Here is a 13,440-nt window from a genome sequence, read left to right as displayed (position 1 = left end):
GATCCTGCTGACATTGGGACGGGATTCCGGGGCGCATGAGCGGCAATTCTCCGCAAGAGGTGCCACTGTTGGGCGTGACTTCTGTAACGACTAGCCCCTCGCTTACTCATCTGCCAAGTGGAATGCTCAGGCAGGAACAGGCTTGGCATTGGAGTTTCTTATTTCCCGACCTACGGCAGTGACTGCTGCTAATACCCTATCAGCTCGTTTGGGTCGATCCAAGTCTTCCCGCTCAAATCAAGTCTTCAGTCTTCATGTGTTGAGGTAAAGATGACGAAAGGCTTAGCAAGCCGAAAAAAAGCAATGCTCATTACCAATCAAGACAATCACGACATCGCTTGTGGATATAAGGTAGGACCACGCTCAGGCGTACTGCATTGCTAGATTAGATATCTCCCTACTCCCACAATCACTGTCGTTGAACTTCACCTTCGTGCACTCCGCAAGAATGGCAACCCATCACAACGTGCATGAGGCACAACACCAAGATACCTCAAGGGAGCCCCTTGAGAACAGAGCTGCAGAGGGCATCAGTTATTATACGCCCGCCCAATTACCACCGAGTGGAACAGCTTCGGATCCACAACCAGATGGATCTCATCCACCAAGGTTATTTCAACCCTTAAAACTGAGGGGCGTAACGTTGCAAAACCGCATTTTGGTGAAGAAAGCAGGCTCAAGACTCGTGTTGTTGCCGACTAATTCTGATTGCTAGCTCTCCCCATTATGCCAATATTCAGCGGAGAACGGTCATCACACCGCGTGGCATTTCGCGCATCTTGGTGGCATCATTTCACGTGGTCCAGGGCTGTCCATGGTCGAAGCTACTTCTGTCACTCCAGAAGGCCGCATCACGCCCGAAGACAGTGGGCTCTGGCTCGATTCGCAAATGGAGCCGTTGAAGCGAATCGTTGAGTTTGCCCATAGCCAGGGTCAGAATATTGGCATTCAGCTTGGACATGCTGGCCGAAAAGCAAGCACCGTTGCACCATGGCTCAGCGCTGGCGAGACTGCGCCGAAGGAGGTCGGCGGGTGGCCTGACAACGTGTGGGGTCCGTCTGCTATTCCCTACAATGACCAACTTCCTCACCCAAAGGAAATGACGAAGACCGATATCGAAGACTTCAAGAAAGCCTGGGTCGCAGGAGTCAAGCGCGCGGTTGCTTGTGGATTCGATGTCATTGAAATCCACAATGCTCACGGATATCTGCTACATGAATTCGTCTCTCCGGCAAGCAATCAACGGACAGACGAGTACGGGGGTAGTTTTGAGAACCGGACTCGCCTGACTAGAGAAGTGGTCGAGCTTGCGCGCACGAACATACCGGAGGACATGCCCCTGTTTCTTCGTATCTCTGCGACAGACTGGCTGGAGGGTGAGCCAGATACTGACAGCTGGAAGCTCGAAGACACAGTCAGGTTGGCTGGCGACCTCGTCCCATTAGGTGTAGATCTGCTTGATGTCAGTTCTGGAGGCTTGCATCCTAAGCAGAAAGTCAAATCTGGGCCTGGCTATCAGGCCCCGTTCGCAAAAGCGGTCAAGGAAAAGTTGGGGGACAAGCTAGCAGTGGGTACGGTTGGCACTATCACAAATGGCAAGCAGGCAAATCAATTACTGGAAGAAGGACTCGATGTGGCAATTTGTGGAAGGATGTTTCAGAAGAACCCTGGGCTGGTTTGGCAGTTCGCAGACGAGCTAGGTGTTTCAATCCAAGCCGCAAACCAGATTAGATGGGGATTTGGAGGTCGTGGCAGAGCTAAGAAGCAGAAGTTATAAAAGCAAAATGATCATTATTCGAGCCTGTTCGAGCTAGAGACAGAAACGCGGAGAGCACAATTTTTATAAACATATAGATTCAAATACGCTAACCGCCTGGGGAAACTTCGGCCGAACTCCAAAAATCTTTAGCGTCGTCATGGGCATTGCCATCCAGAATTCCATATCCCAGATCAACTGGTCACAGTTACACCACGCCCCTTCGCGGCTTTCTTGAATCATTATTGTCACTATTTCCTTCTGTCTGACGCTGGCACAGCTACACTTCCTCCCCCGCTTTCTCTATTCCTGAACCTCCTTCCCACTGTCATTACCATCTTTCACTCTTACCCTCTTCCAATACCGCCACCATGGATCACTCCCGCGACCCCTGCCCCTGGGTAACTCTGTCCGATTTTGGCGGCGCCTTTTGCATGGGCGGAATTGGCGGTGCCGTTTGGCATGGAGTGAAAGGCTTCCGGAATTCTCCCATAGGCGAACGAAGAATAGGGTCGATAACGGCGATCAAAGCAAGAGCGCCGGTGCTAGGAGGCAACTTTGGAGTGTGGGGGGGTTGTTCAGTAGTTTTGACTGCGCGGTCAAAGGAGTCAGGAAGAAAGAGGATCCCTATAATGTACGTTCTCCAAAACCCCCTCTCCTGCAAATAGAGCTAACTTGAAAATTACTCAGGCTAGTACGTTTTTCCGCTGGCTTTGTCTGGATGATTGGAGTTTGATTCTTTTTATACGATGAAGAAGGAGAATTACTACGAAGACAAGAAAATTTGTGATGTATATTGAGGCTGACAATTTTGCAGTAATAGCAGGATTCTTCACCGGAGGGGCACTGGCTGTACGTGGAGGCTTGAAATCGATGAGAAATCAGGCTATAGGGTGTGCTTGTCTACTAGCTGTGATAGAGGGCGTAGGGATAGGTATGCAGAGGATGATGGCAGGGCAGTCAAAATTAGATGTGAGTTCTTCTGGGACAAGGCGTCTCTACGTACAAAACTTGCACGCGAAAGCTAATCATTCCTTGACTTCTAGTTACCTGCACCTCCGCCACCTCAGGGTTCATCTTCAGAAGGCGCTATGATTGCTTAATTTGTTATAAATATGCCCCACTCAGGTTTCGGAACGCCTGCATGAAATGGCGCAAATTTTGGAAAGGCCAAAGAATGGCTAGGGTGCATAGCGATAAGACGTCTTTAGTGGGCTAAAGATGTTCAATTGAATTACAATCATACGCTCAAATTCTCGAACCATGAGACCCAAGGTATACTATTGCTAGACATCACGCATGAACCTCATTAATCATCTCCATACATTCATCAGTGAAACATCAACCTCAACGGACTAGGCTTCTTCGCCTTTTTCTCATTTGCATCTTTAGAACCTGTTGTCAAGCTGGTACTTTTTGATTTTGTTGTTGATAGACTGGTCTTTGAGTTCGCTCTGGAAGCTGACCTCGACGGTCTCTCACCTCGGGACTTACTGCTGCCGTGTGTCTTTTTGTCTTTATTAGATGCTGGAGTCGAATTCTTTGGGTCTTCGAGGCTTAGCTTTGCCAGCGCAGCGGCTTGGGCCGTGATATATTCGCCATCCACACTAGTGGCAAGACTTGCTGCCTGCTCGTCCGCAATGCCTCTTCTCCAAGTCTCTATGCTCCCCATATCTTTACCAATGTCTATCATTTCATCCACACCGGGAGCTTCAATGGCTTGCTGCGCTTTCAGCTTCTTGATAATTTTGTAACCTCCGAACGCTACGACGGTGAGCCCAACAGCTACCCCTCCAGCGATGAGGAACTGTGGACTAGCCAGCAAGCCGAAAACCGAAGGAGCACTGCGGCTTATATTTGCTAGAGTCGTTGGTGCCATCTTTGTGGCAATGTTGCTGATCTCAGCCAAGGCAAGAGCTACTGCAGCCATGGCATCTGGGTTCTTCTGCAACATTCCGATCGTCTTAGTCGCCGAATGATGCAAGCAGTCGGCCTCCTCGAGCAGTCGTCTCACAGTGCTCACAAGGCCCTGCATCTCTTGTTCGTCTGCGTTCCTAGTGGAAAGCACGGGCCCCGGCAACTCGCCGTATGCTAGATCCATGTCTATGGTAGGCGAAGATGGTGTTGTGTATGATCGAGGGGGCATTCGTGGAGGAGCACGTGCAAGCTGTAGACCGCCACCATGATCGGTGAAGCTCCTTTGGATGCTAGGCATTGTGGGTGCCGACTGTCGTTGTTCTTCGAGAGACCGCCTCCGTGAGGATGCATGTGAGGTTGGGGAGGAAGGCGCGGTTTTTGCTGTGTGGGAAGAGCGTCGACGGTCCTCATGAGAGTGATGCCGCGAGCGATGGTGGGATCTCGAGTGTTTGCTTGATGAGGTTCGAGACATGTGCTCTTCTTGCTGCAAGGTGTGAATTGAGCGAGGTGATTTTGGGCTGGGAAGGCCATATCGTGTAGCAACTACTTCTGCCTTTCGTTCCTTGTAGGCTGCTTTCGCTTCTTTCCACACATTGACCATGTGCTTACTCTGGGGAGTCGTTAGCAAGCGCCTCACGAATCACCAAAGTCCTCACTCACGGAATTTACCGCCTTCCCTGATTTATCCACCACAGTAACAAGCTGAACCATTTGTGCGGCCATATCTCGTCTTGAACGTGCGGGTGTAGAGCCTGTTTCACCCTCTGCCTTTGGTATGCGGAGAAATAATGAGTGAAGAAAAAGGATTCTCCTGTTTGGAGGTGGGGAAAAGCAAGCTTCAATTACGATCCCCCGGAACAGTCACGAGGATCTCGAAGGAGGGGCGTGGAGAGTGAAGGATCTAGAACCCAAACAGCACGAAGTAAATCTTGACAATCGGGCAGACAATCAGATGTAGAGGATGCAGTCTGCGGTAAAGCCAAGATGATGCAGGAAAGACGCAGGTTGGTTTTGAGCAGCGAAATAAAGGCCAGGAAGGGGTACTTATTGTGTGTGGTCTCGGCCTAGACGCCCGATCTTTAGTTCCGTCGCCTTCAGATTGGGCACAGGCCAGCAAGACGAATGTCTAGCAATCATCACACGAATCACACAGACTTTGCCGTCATCGTTGGGCCGGCCGGTGGTAATAATAAGTTTGGGTATCAAAAAAGGGATTGTGGCGCGTGGCTGGTGTGCTCAATTAGGTCTAGCAGCTGGGCTAGCTTGCTGGCGCGGGCTCTCGGCGGTGACCGGCGCGAATTCAGAAGGGACTGAAGGCCAATGCCAGCTGAGAAGCTCTAGCTCACCTGACCTTGGGAGAGAACGCACAGCCTCACAGCAAAAATAATCGACGGTTGAAGGCGAGAAGCCTCTTTGCAACAGTGCCATCAGTCTAGGAAACGAAGATGGCTTCAAAGACGTAGGATAGTGTAGCGATTAATGGGCGCAGATGAATTCGCCAGAGCCACCCTTGCTTCACCGACTTAAAGCACAGGCTTCCATTTTGACCCTCGTGGTAGCAGAGTCAAGGATCTTTGCCGGCACGCAGGATGGAGAAATCATAGTCTGGTCTTTAGACACTTACCAGCACATTGCAAGAATACGTGCGCACAAGCAAAGTGTTTTGTGCCTTTCTCTCTCAGGCAATGGACGATTGCTTTTCTCCAGCGCCGGCGACGCCATCCTGAACGTATGGGACGCTTCGAATCTTCAGCGCGTCTATTCGATTTACTCTAGCTACGATGTTGGCGATGTGTTCTGCGTTGCCTATTCTTCCAATCTGCAAACCGTCTACTTAGGCGCTCAAAATACGGCCATCCAATGGTACGACCTGTCAGAAAGGGATTCCCGACCTCCCCCAGACCCAAAATCACACCCTTCGTACCGTAATCACCGCTTTTTTGATTCGAAAGGCCCTGGTGGCACCTCTACACCAAGGCCTTCATCGCCAGAGGAGCCTCGTGCTCTCGGTGGCAGGGAATTAGAGATAGAGCGAAATCACATTGTCCATTACGCCCATTTTGGCTATGTCTACTGTATGCTGCTCGCTCAAGACCTGAAAACGCCACGTTACCAAGGCGAGGTGTTGATATCAGGCGGAGGAGACGGCTCTATCAAACTCTGGGCTCTAGATGCTTCAAAAGACGGCACCATACAGCCTTTGGAATGTTTAGAGAATGGTGATGCGTCCGTTCTTGCTCTTGCAATTTGTAGCAATTTCCTGTACAGCGGCAAGCTTGAGGGTGACATCGACGTTTGGGACCTTGAGACTTGCCAGCGACTTAGACATATCAAGGCCTGCTCTGATGATATTCTGACGCTTTCTGTAGGGCATGACCTGATATTTTCTGGAAGCTCGAAGGGTGGGGTGAAGGTGGATATTCCCGGATTTATTCGACGAGGATGATCTGACCTATTCCTAGATATTCAATCAGCATCACACAAAAGTCAGTGAGTGGCAAGGGCATGAGCGACTCATCCTCACATCTGCGGTCACATCCTTGAGGAATCGAGAGCTATACGTGTCTGGCGGTAACGACGGTATTATCGCTATTTGGGACGTCAGTAACTGCTTCGATCGCCCTAAGAAGGCAGACATCGCAGACAACGGTCAGTCAACCTTGTTATGACGTGTGAAGAGAGATTGACCTATTGTAGAGGAACTTATCAACGACCTTGCGAAGCTGATCTCTTATCCGACCATATCTTCACGTGTCCCCTACGCAAATGAATGCAGACGCGGAGCACGATTCTTAAGGGATGTTTTTAAGCGCTTCGGCGCAGAGACTGACTTGCTCAGTACAGAAGAGCAACGAAACCCCATTGTCTTCGCGCGCTTTAGCCATGACCAGACGAATGTAGGTAAGCGGAAAGCAATACTATTCTACGGGCATTATGATGTGGTGTCTGCTGATAGCGATACGCATGGCTGGTCATCTGATCCGTTTGCTCTGCGAAAAGCCGACGGATATCTCTATGGACGTGGTGCTTCTGACAACAAAGGCCCGGTGCTGGCTGCCGTATATGCTGTAGCCGACGTCATCAGGGCTAAATCGCTAAACATTGACATCGTGTTCTTGATTGAAGGTGAGGAGGAATCGGGTTCCTTCGGTTTTGCCAAAGCCATCAGAAAGCACAAATCTCTCATTGGCAAAATCAATTGGATACTGCTTGCGAATAGCTACTGGTTGACTGACGACATTCCCTGTCTAACATATGGGTTACGGGGGGTTGTGCGTGCAATCTTGACCATCAGAAGCGACCGAGAGAATCTGCATAGTGGTGTGGATGGCAGTTATATTCTAGATGAAGCGATGAAAGACCTCGTTGCAGTGCTCGCGGGTCTGACTGATCACGATGGAAAGGTCAACATCCCGGGATTCTACGATGACATCCCGCCAATCAGGAAGGAAGAAGATGAACTATATCGATTCATTATTAAGAACTTGTTGCAGCGTAATGCTGGCCTTGGCGATCCAGATAGTATGAAGGAGATGTTCAAAGCAAGATGGCGAGAGCCATCTCTCACGGTACACCGCGTCCAACAGTCAGGCCCTGCAAGCTCCACTATCATTCCACACACGGCTCGGGCAGATATCTCTATACGTTTAGTCCCTAACCAAACCACTAAGGACGTGATCGATGCGCTTAGTAAATATCTTGACAAAAGCTTTACTACTCTAAAAACCTCAAACAAAATGTCACTTGAAATTGAGCACGCGGCAGAACCATGGCTCGGTGATCCCAGTAATCACATCTTTAAGGTCCTGGAGAAAGCGGTAATGGAAGTTTGGAAGCCCCTCTTGAGCGATCAAGAGCGCACAAAGACGCCTTTGAGATCAAAAACGAGCAAGTCTGACCCATCCAGAGCATTGGTGCACAGAGGATCCAAATCACCACCATTGACTTCAACAATCTTGTCTGGCTCTACAAAACCCTCTTCTCTCACTGGGAAGCCAGACATTAAATCTTTTGAGTGCAGACATCGTGGCCCTCCGCCTGCGAATCAACGACCTTTATACATCCGTGAAGGTGGATCGATACCAGCTATTCGATTTCTTGAACAGGAATTCAATGCCTCAGCTGCTCATCTTCCATGCGGTCAGACAAGTGACTCTGCCCATCTCGACAACGAGCGATTACGTGTAACCAATCTGTTCAACAGCAGAGAGATCTTTCGACGAGTTTTCATAGAGTTAGGTAAAAGCTGACAGAACCGATGCACTGAAATTCGGAAACCTCTCCAAGCACAATCAGCTCCCGCAATATCGCCGGGTGAAATGACGTGATCCTTAAGCTTCTTATAACGTAAAGAGTTCACAGCTTTCTCTCAATAGCTCCCCAATGTCAAGAAGTCAAGTCGTGCCATCGAGATAAAGCCGGGAATAGAAATCTTAAATGATCCTATCGTATCTCCCTTGAGAGACGTATACTTCCTGGCAAAAGATTTGGAAGTTTCTCAGTGGCTAAGTGCAACTTTGCCGAAGTGGACCAAGGCTACTGCGATTCACGATTCATGTAGACTAGCTGCCTCAATATGCTTTGAAGCACAAGACACGATCACCTTCACAAGGAAATGGCTGGTTTTTCATTTGTTCCAGACATCGCCTCTGTTGTTGTGCAAGTTCTGAGTCCGAGTCAATGTGAATCATGCAGACTGATTGTGGAAGCTCTCCGCTTGATGAAGCAAGGGAAAAATCCATGCACGAGGGTGAGAATTGAAAGGGGACTTCTCGGAATAGTCTTACACATCTTCTAATCTATATACTTCATATGCTGGCTCCTCATATGGATGTGCCCTTCAGTTTTGCGTTAGCAAGCCAACACTATTACGACCGGACACACCCACTTTTTCAAGGCCTCAACGGCACTCATCATGACCTGCCTTCCTACACACAAAGTTTCGACCCGCGTTTCCTCGACCTTTTCGAGCTGTCCGGATTTGCCAATATTTGGGTTTGCGCCCGAGCTAGGCATGAATTGCGCTTGACCACGCACTTCGAAGGAACACAGGGAATAGTTCCCCCCGGATATGAGCCAGCACCTGCTACGTAAGCGCCATTTAGAGCTCGCGCACACAGAGCAAACAGAAGAAGATCCAATGCATACCCTTGGCGAATACGGCAGACTTGCAGGTTTCTAGCGAGGAGTGAGGGACGGTGAAGATGAGCTTGTACCTTGGCTCGGGTGTTGTTGGGGCCGCCATAACAGTAGTGAGACGACTTTTGACGAGCGGAGAGATTCTGAGATGCTTCGAGGAAGCCAGCTCAGCTAGATTGCTCGACCCGTCTGTCAAGATATGCCAATGAGTAACGAAGAACCCTTTGGCAATCCGCAATATGCAATACCTAAGGTACTTGATACTGACTGCACCCCCAGCGTTCGAGCTGCATGAGGGGCAAAGCTTGTGCTTAGTGCCCGCTACCTACATAGCACCTAACGAGGCTAAGACATTTGGGGGGCGCACCTCGCTCGTGAAGCAAATACAAAAATACAAGGACGGCCTCAGCCACACGCTGCGACCGACTCAGACATCAACCTTGAAGTGTTCCACTGCATGTCATGACTCAGTCTAGAAGACAGGAGCATCGGCGAAATCCAGCAGCATGGGCTTGAAGCCTAGAATCCGGCCTAAGGTATGGCATCCGCTTATTTTTATCCGGGCCGAGGCTACGTAAGCTTTAGGCCAACTTTTCGCAAAGCCTCACGGATCTGCGTCATGAAGAACAACCTTGAGCTCATGATTGACGACACCTGGACTGCTCATCTCCCTCTTTGTAGATAGCTACTTCTTGTTTATCTTCTGGCATCATGTCGCCCTCATTCATTCCAATCGAGACTCGGCGAAACCTGAGGGAAGGCGATCGGCGGTGGGGCATCGAGTTCGCCGTTCGAGGAGTCGCCACCCTGTTTGCCTTCATCAGTTTTGTAATATTTGCTGCGACAGTAGCCAGGTCAAGAGCTACGTACGGAGGCAATGACTGGCCTGATGGACTGCCCATCTGCCCTGTAAGTTCACTCACGCTCTCAAGGAATATCATGACGCATAAGGATCCGAACCCTTTGCTAACAGATATATCATAGCTCTTGATCGCCTTTCTCTATAACATCTTCCTCCTCGCATTCACCATATTTGTTCGCCAAGGACACCTTATTCACCCCGGTTGGACAGTCACGGCAGACCTTTTTGTTTGGGCTCTTGCTGTCCCCGCCATTATCTTCTCCGTTGGGGATGGATGGTTTTGGTGGTGGCAACCAGTGTACATTCCTGGCATTGACGGGTTCGTCCTTTGCGAAGAGGACAACTTCTGGAGCCAGCCATGTCAACCGCTGATATATACGCTCGGCCGACAAGAGATTGGTGCCAATGTCTTTTTAGCGTTGGTACTGATCATGCACTTTACACTCTTCGTCAGAGCGTGTATAATGTGCCACCGCTATCGGAGACAAAAACAGATTCAGAGAGCGGCGACAAGAAATATTCAGTTGCAATACCATAGGGATCCTCTCGAGCATGAACGCGATCAGCCACCGGCATACGAACGGACTCTCACCACGTCGCCGTCAATCCGCACCGACATTCCCACGGATAGACTCAGCACTGTGGCTAGCCCCGTGAGCCCTGTCAGTGCGACGGGTCCGGGAGAGAATGCTGTGAAATATGCCTAGAGTTTGAGTGGTGCAAAGGCTTGTGTGGGTTATTTCGGGACTGGAGTTTGAATGGGAATGGGCATCGAACTTGTCAAATCGCCAGCTGGATTCATAGACAGTGCTAGTCGATTATGAGTTTTGGCTAAAGAACACAATTTATCAATTGAGGATATGTCACGGACAGTAGATTGTTGATTTGCGGGAGAAACCCCGTTTCCAAGCTTCGTAATTGCATTTCTAACAGCATGCTTGCCATAACCCATTGAAATTATCGAACAAACATTATAGGAGAGCAACAGAGAGGTGGGGGAGTGGCATATATATATTTTACCCCTTTGTTTGATACTAATTAATGTCTCTAGTGCGGCTTGTTATGCAACCACCACTCGTGATGGACTTTGGCAGGCGTGGACACGCTAAAGAATTTAGGGTCCTGCAATAAAACCTACAGCTAAACCGCTAACAACTACCCTCGTACCCTCTCCTAGCGGACATCTTCGCCCGCAGAAATACATACAGCTGAGTGCTGACTGCATGTTACTAAGCGTCCTCTTCTCATCAATTGCGTACTCCACCACATGTTCTTGAGCCTGATCGCTTGTTCTAGAATCTCAATCGGTGGAAGAATGACATAGCTGTCTCCCTGAGAGCTTGAGCAGCTCCTCCGCCATGCAACATAACGCTCCTGCTCCGGCGTGGAGAACTCCATCACCTATCTATTCCTCCTGCGTCAAGCTGATACTGCTTCTGGTTGCACAAATCCCTCTCCTCCGCGCTTCGCCCCTTCATTTCTCCGCCTTCAATGTTCACAGTACAGAAGAGCAACCTCTGCCAGCGGAAAGTGCAGCGTTATGGATATACCTGGCAGTAGCTATAGCTTTGGTGCTACTGGGCGGAGTCTTTGCGGGCCTGACCATTGCTTTGATGGGACAAGTATGTGGAACGCTCAAATATGTGAGCGCTCGCTGGCTAATCGGGCAACAGGATGAAATATACTTGCAGGTCATCAGAACTTCAGGGAATGCCTCCGAGAAGAAGAATGCTGCCGGCGTTCTCAAGCTCTTGAAGAGGGGGAAACACTGGGTGCTCGTCACATTACTACTCGGAAACGTCATCACGAATGAGACCTTGCCCATTGTGCTGGACCGCTCACTAGGAGGCGGATGGCCCGCCGTTTTGGGCAGTACAGTCCTGATTGGTACGTAGGACTTAATGGCGCGACGTTTGCAGAAAGGCTCACCACTTGCACAGTCATATTCGGAGAAGTCATTCCTCAGTCAGTTTGTGTACGTTACGGCCTACCTATAGGAGCTTGGATGTCGCCATTGGTGCTCGTTCTTATGTACATTTTGGCCCCCGTCGCGTGGCCAACTGCGAAGCTCTTGGACAGGCTTCTTGGAGAAGACCACGGGACTACCTATCGAAAGGCTGGGCTCAAAACTCTAGTCACACTACATAAGAGCTTGGGAGATTCGGGTGAACAATTGGTTGAAGATGAAGTGACTATCATAAGTGCAGTCCTAGACCTGAAAGCGAAACCTGTCGGAAATATCATGACCCCAATGGATGATGTCTTCACCATGTCATCAGATACTGTACTGGACGAAAAGACCATGGAACTCATACTAAGCGCTGGATATTCTCGAATTCCTATTCATGCTCCTAACGATGAGGAGAACTTCGTTGGAATGCTCTTGGTAAAGATGTTCATTACATATGACCCAGAAGACTGTAAACGAGTAAGCGACTTCGCACTGGCAACCCTGCCGGAAACGAGGGCGGAAACCAGCTGTCTCGATATCGTAAATTTCTTCCAAGAGGGCAAGTCTCACATGGTGCTGGTGTCCGAATTTCCCGGGGACGATCACGGTGCTTTGGGGGTCGTGACACTTGAGGATGTCATTGAGGAGTTGATTGGCGAAGAAATCATCGATGAGTCTGATGTCTTCATTGATGTTCACAAAGCAATTAGGCGGCTTGCACCTGCGCCAAAATCACGCGTACCAAAGGGCGAGTTCATCGATCAAACCACAGATAGCATTGCGGACGGGAAAGAGGACACGACAGGGACTGACAATGAGTCGAAAGATCCACGCTCGACAATGCGAAGGATCACGACGACCGACGGTCCCGTTAGCAAGCCGAATAGTGCACATCCAGACTCAGCAGTCTCGCAGGCGAAGATGAATTTACGTAGGTCATCGAGTATGATGAACACCTCCGACCGAGAGTCCACTCAGAAAAAGCCCAACAAACCAGATCTACGAGAGCATCTGAAGCATCTTGGCCCCTCCAACCCTGCAAGCCGGCCACGAACCACAAGGTATAATACGGTCAAAGTCAAACCAGGTACAGGTCTAGGTAGTGATAGCCACCGCAAGTCTATTGACAACACTGAAACTCGCAAAAGCTCGTTTGCTGCTCAAAGCGGTATTGGCGCAGGCCTAGTAAGCAGCGCGGGCAAAGACGCCAGTGATGGCGTCTTGACTGTCCAAGCTGGCTACGGCAGCATACCGTCCTCATCGCCACTGAGCCCTCCAGTTTCGAGAAATGGCAGATTATCTACTCACAACGAAGAAGAGCTAAGCAAGTCACGAAATCGCTCTAAGCATCATTCGAGGACCCAGTCACAATCAACGCTCGGATCCATGCACTCTGTGGGCAAGTCTGTGAAGTCGAATAAAGGTATTGCTCGCTCTGGAAGCATCACAGAGAACATTGTAGACACAGGTGGCATCAAGAAGACAGTACTAGAGCTCACAAGTAGCAGCGACGACCCGGAAGGAAACGGAGGCGCATCTGTGGCAAATGGCGCACAGCCTGATCAAAAGGAAAATCAAAGGCAAGATGGCAAGGGAAGCAAAAAGAAGAGGCGACGTAGGAAGCGAAAGGACGGGGGAGAGAGCGAGCCGTTGTTGGGGGACGAGGATTGATCGCCTCTCAAGGGATGGCTTCAATCTAGCTTCTTAAGAGAGGCTTTATGAGCGTGGAATGTGCTAATAAAAAGGACAAGGGCAAGTAAGATTCATCAATAGCCTTACCATGGCTATAGAGATCGCTTTGCGGTCTTAGGGTAT

At 49.8% G+C, this 13,440-nt stretch overlaps 4 protein-coding genes across 4 annotated transcripts; 3 read left to right on the top strand and 1 right to left on the bottom strand.

Annotated features, from left to right (window-relative positions):
* Positions 1 to 448: 448 nt before the first annotated feature.
* On the top strand, positions 449 to 1,777 carry KY384_002616 (uncharacterized protein; the record flags this gene model as incomplete). The annotated part of the gene is made up of 2 exons (XM_044811139.1): positions 449 to 637; positions 716 to 1,777. The coding sequence occupies 2 exons, from the start codon at positions 449 to 451 to the stop codon at positions 1,775 to 1,777; spliced, it is 1,251 nt and encodes a 416-aa protein (XP_044672022.1).
* Positions 1,778 to 3,086: 1,309 nt separating this feature from the next.
* KY384_002615 (uncharacterized protein) lies at positions 3,087 to 4,396 on the bottom strand (the record flags this gene model as incomplete). Its single annotated transcript, XM_044811138.1, has 2 exons — positions 3,087 to 4,283; positions 4,334 to 4,396. The coding sequence occupies 2 exons, from the start codon at positions 4,394 to 4,396 to the stop codon at positions 3,087 to 3,089; spliced, it is 1,260 nt and encodes a 419-aa protein (XP_044672021.1).
* Positions 4,397 to 5,162: 766 nt separating this feature from the next.
* KY384_002614 (uncharacterized protein) lies at positions 5,163 to 7,923 on the top strand (the record flags this gene model as incomplete). The annotated part of the gene is made up of 3 exons (XM_044811137.1): positions 5,163 to 6,086; positions 6,136 to 6,322; positions 6,371 to 7,923. The coding sequence occupies 3 exons, from the start codon at positions 5,163 to 5,165 to the stop codon at positions 7,921 to 7,923; spliced, it is 2,664 nt and encodes an 887-aa protein (XP_044672020.1).
* A 3,109-nt stretch (positions 7,924 to 11,032) lies between these two features.
* Positions 11,033 to 13,296, top strand: KY384_002613 (uncharacterized protein; the record flags this gene model as incomplete). The annotated part of the gene is made up of 2 exons (XM_044811136.1): positions 11,033 to 11,561; positions 11,615 to 13,296. 2 exons carry the CDS (start codon positions 11,033 to 11,035, stop codon positions 13,294 to 13,296), a joined length of 2,211 nt encoding a protein of 736 aa, XP_044672019.1.
* Positions 13,297 to 13,440: the final 144 nt, after the last annotated feature.

The sequence above is a fragment of the Bacidia gigantensis genome (assembly GCF_019456465.1).
Source record: "Bacidia gigantensis strain McMullin 20006 chromosome Unknown contig_156, whole genome shotgun sequence".
NCBI classification, from domain to species: Eukaryota; Fungi; Ascomycota; class Lecanoromycetes; order Lecanorales; family Ramalinaceae; genus Bacidia; species Bacidia gigantensis.
The sequence above is the reverse complement of the archived record's forward strand: the minus strand, read 5'-3'. Positions and strand labels throughout refer to the sequence as shown.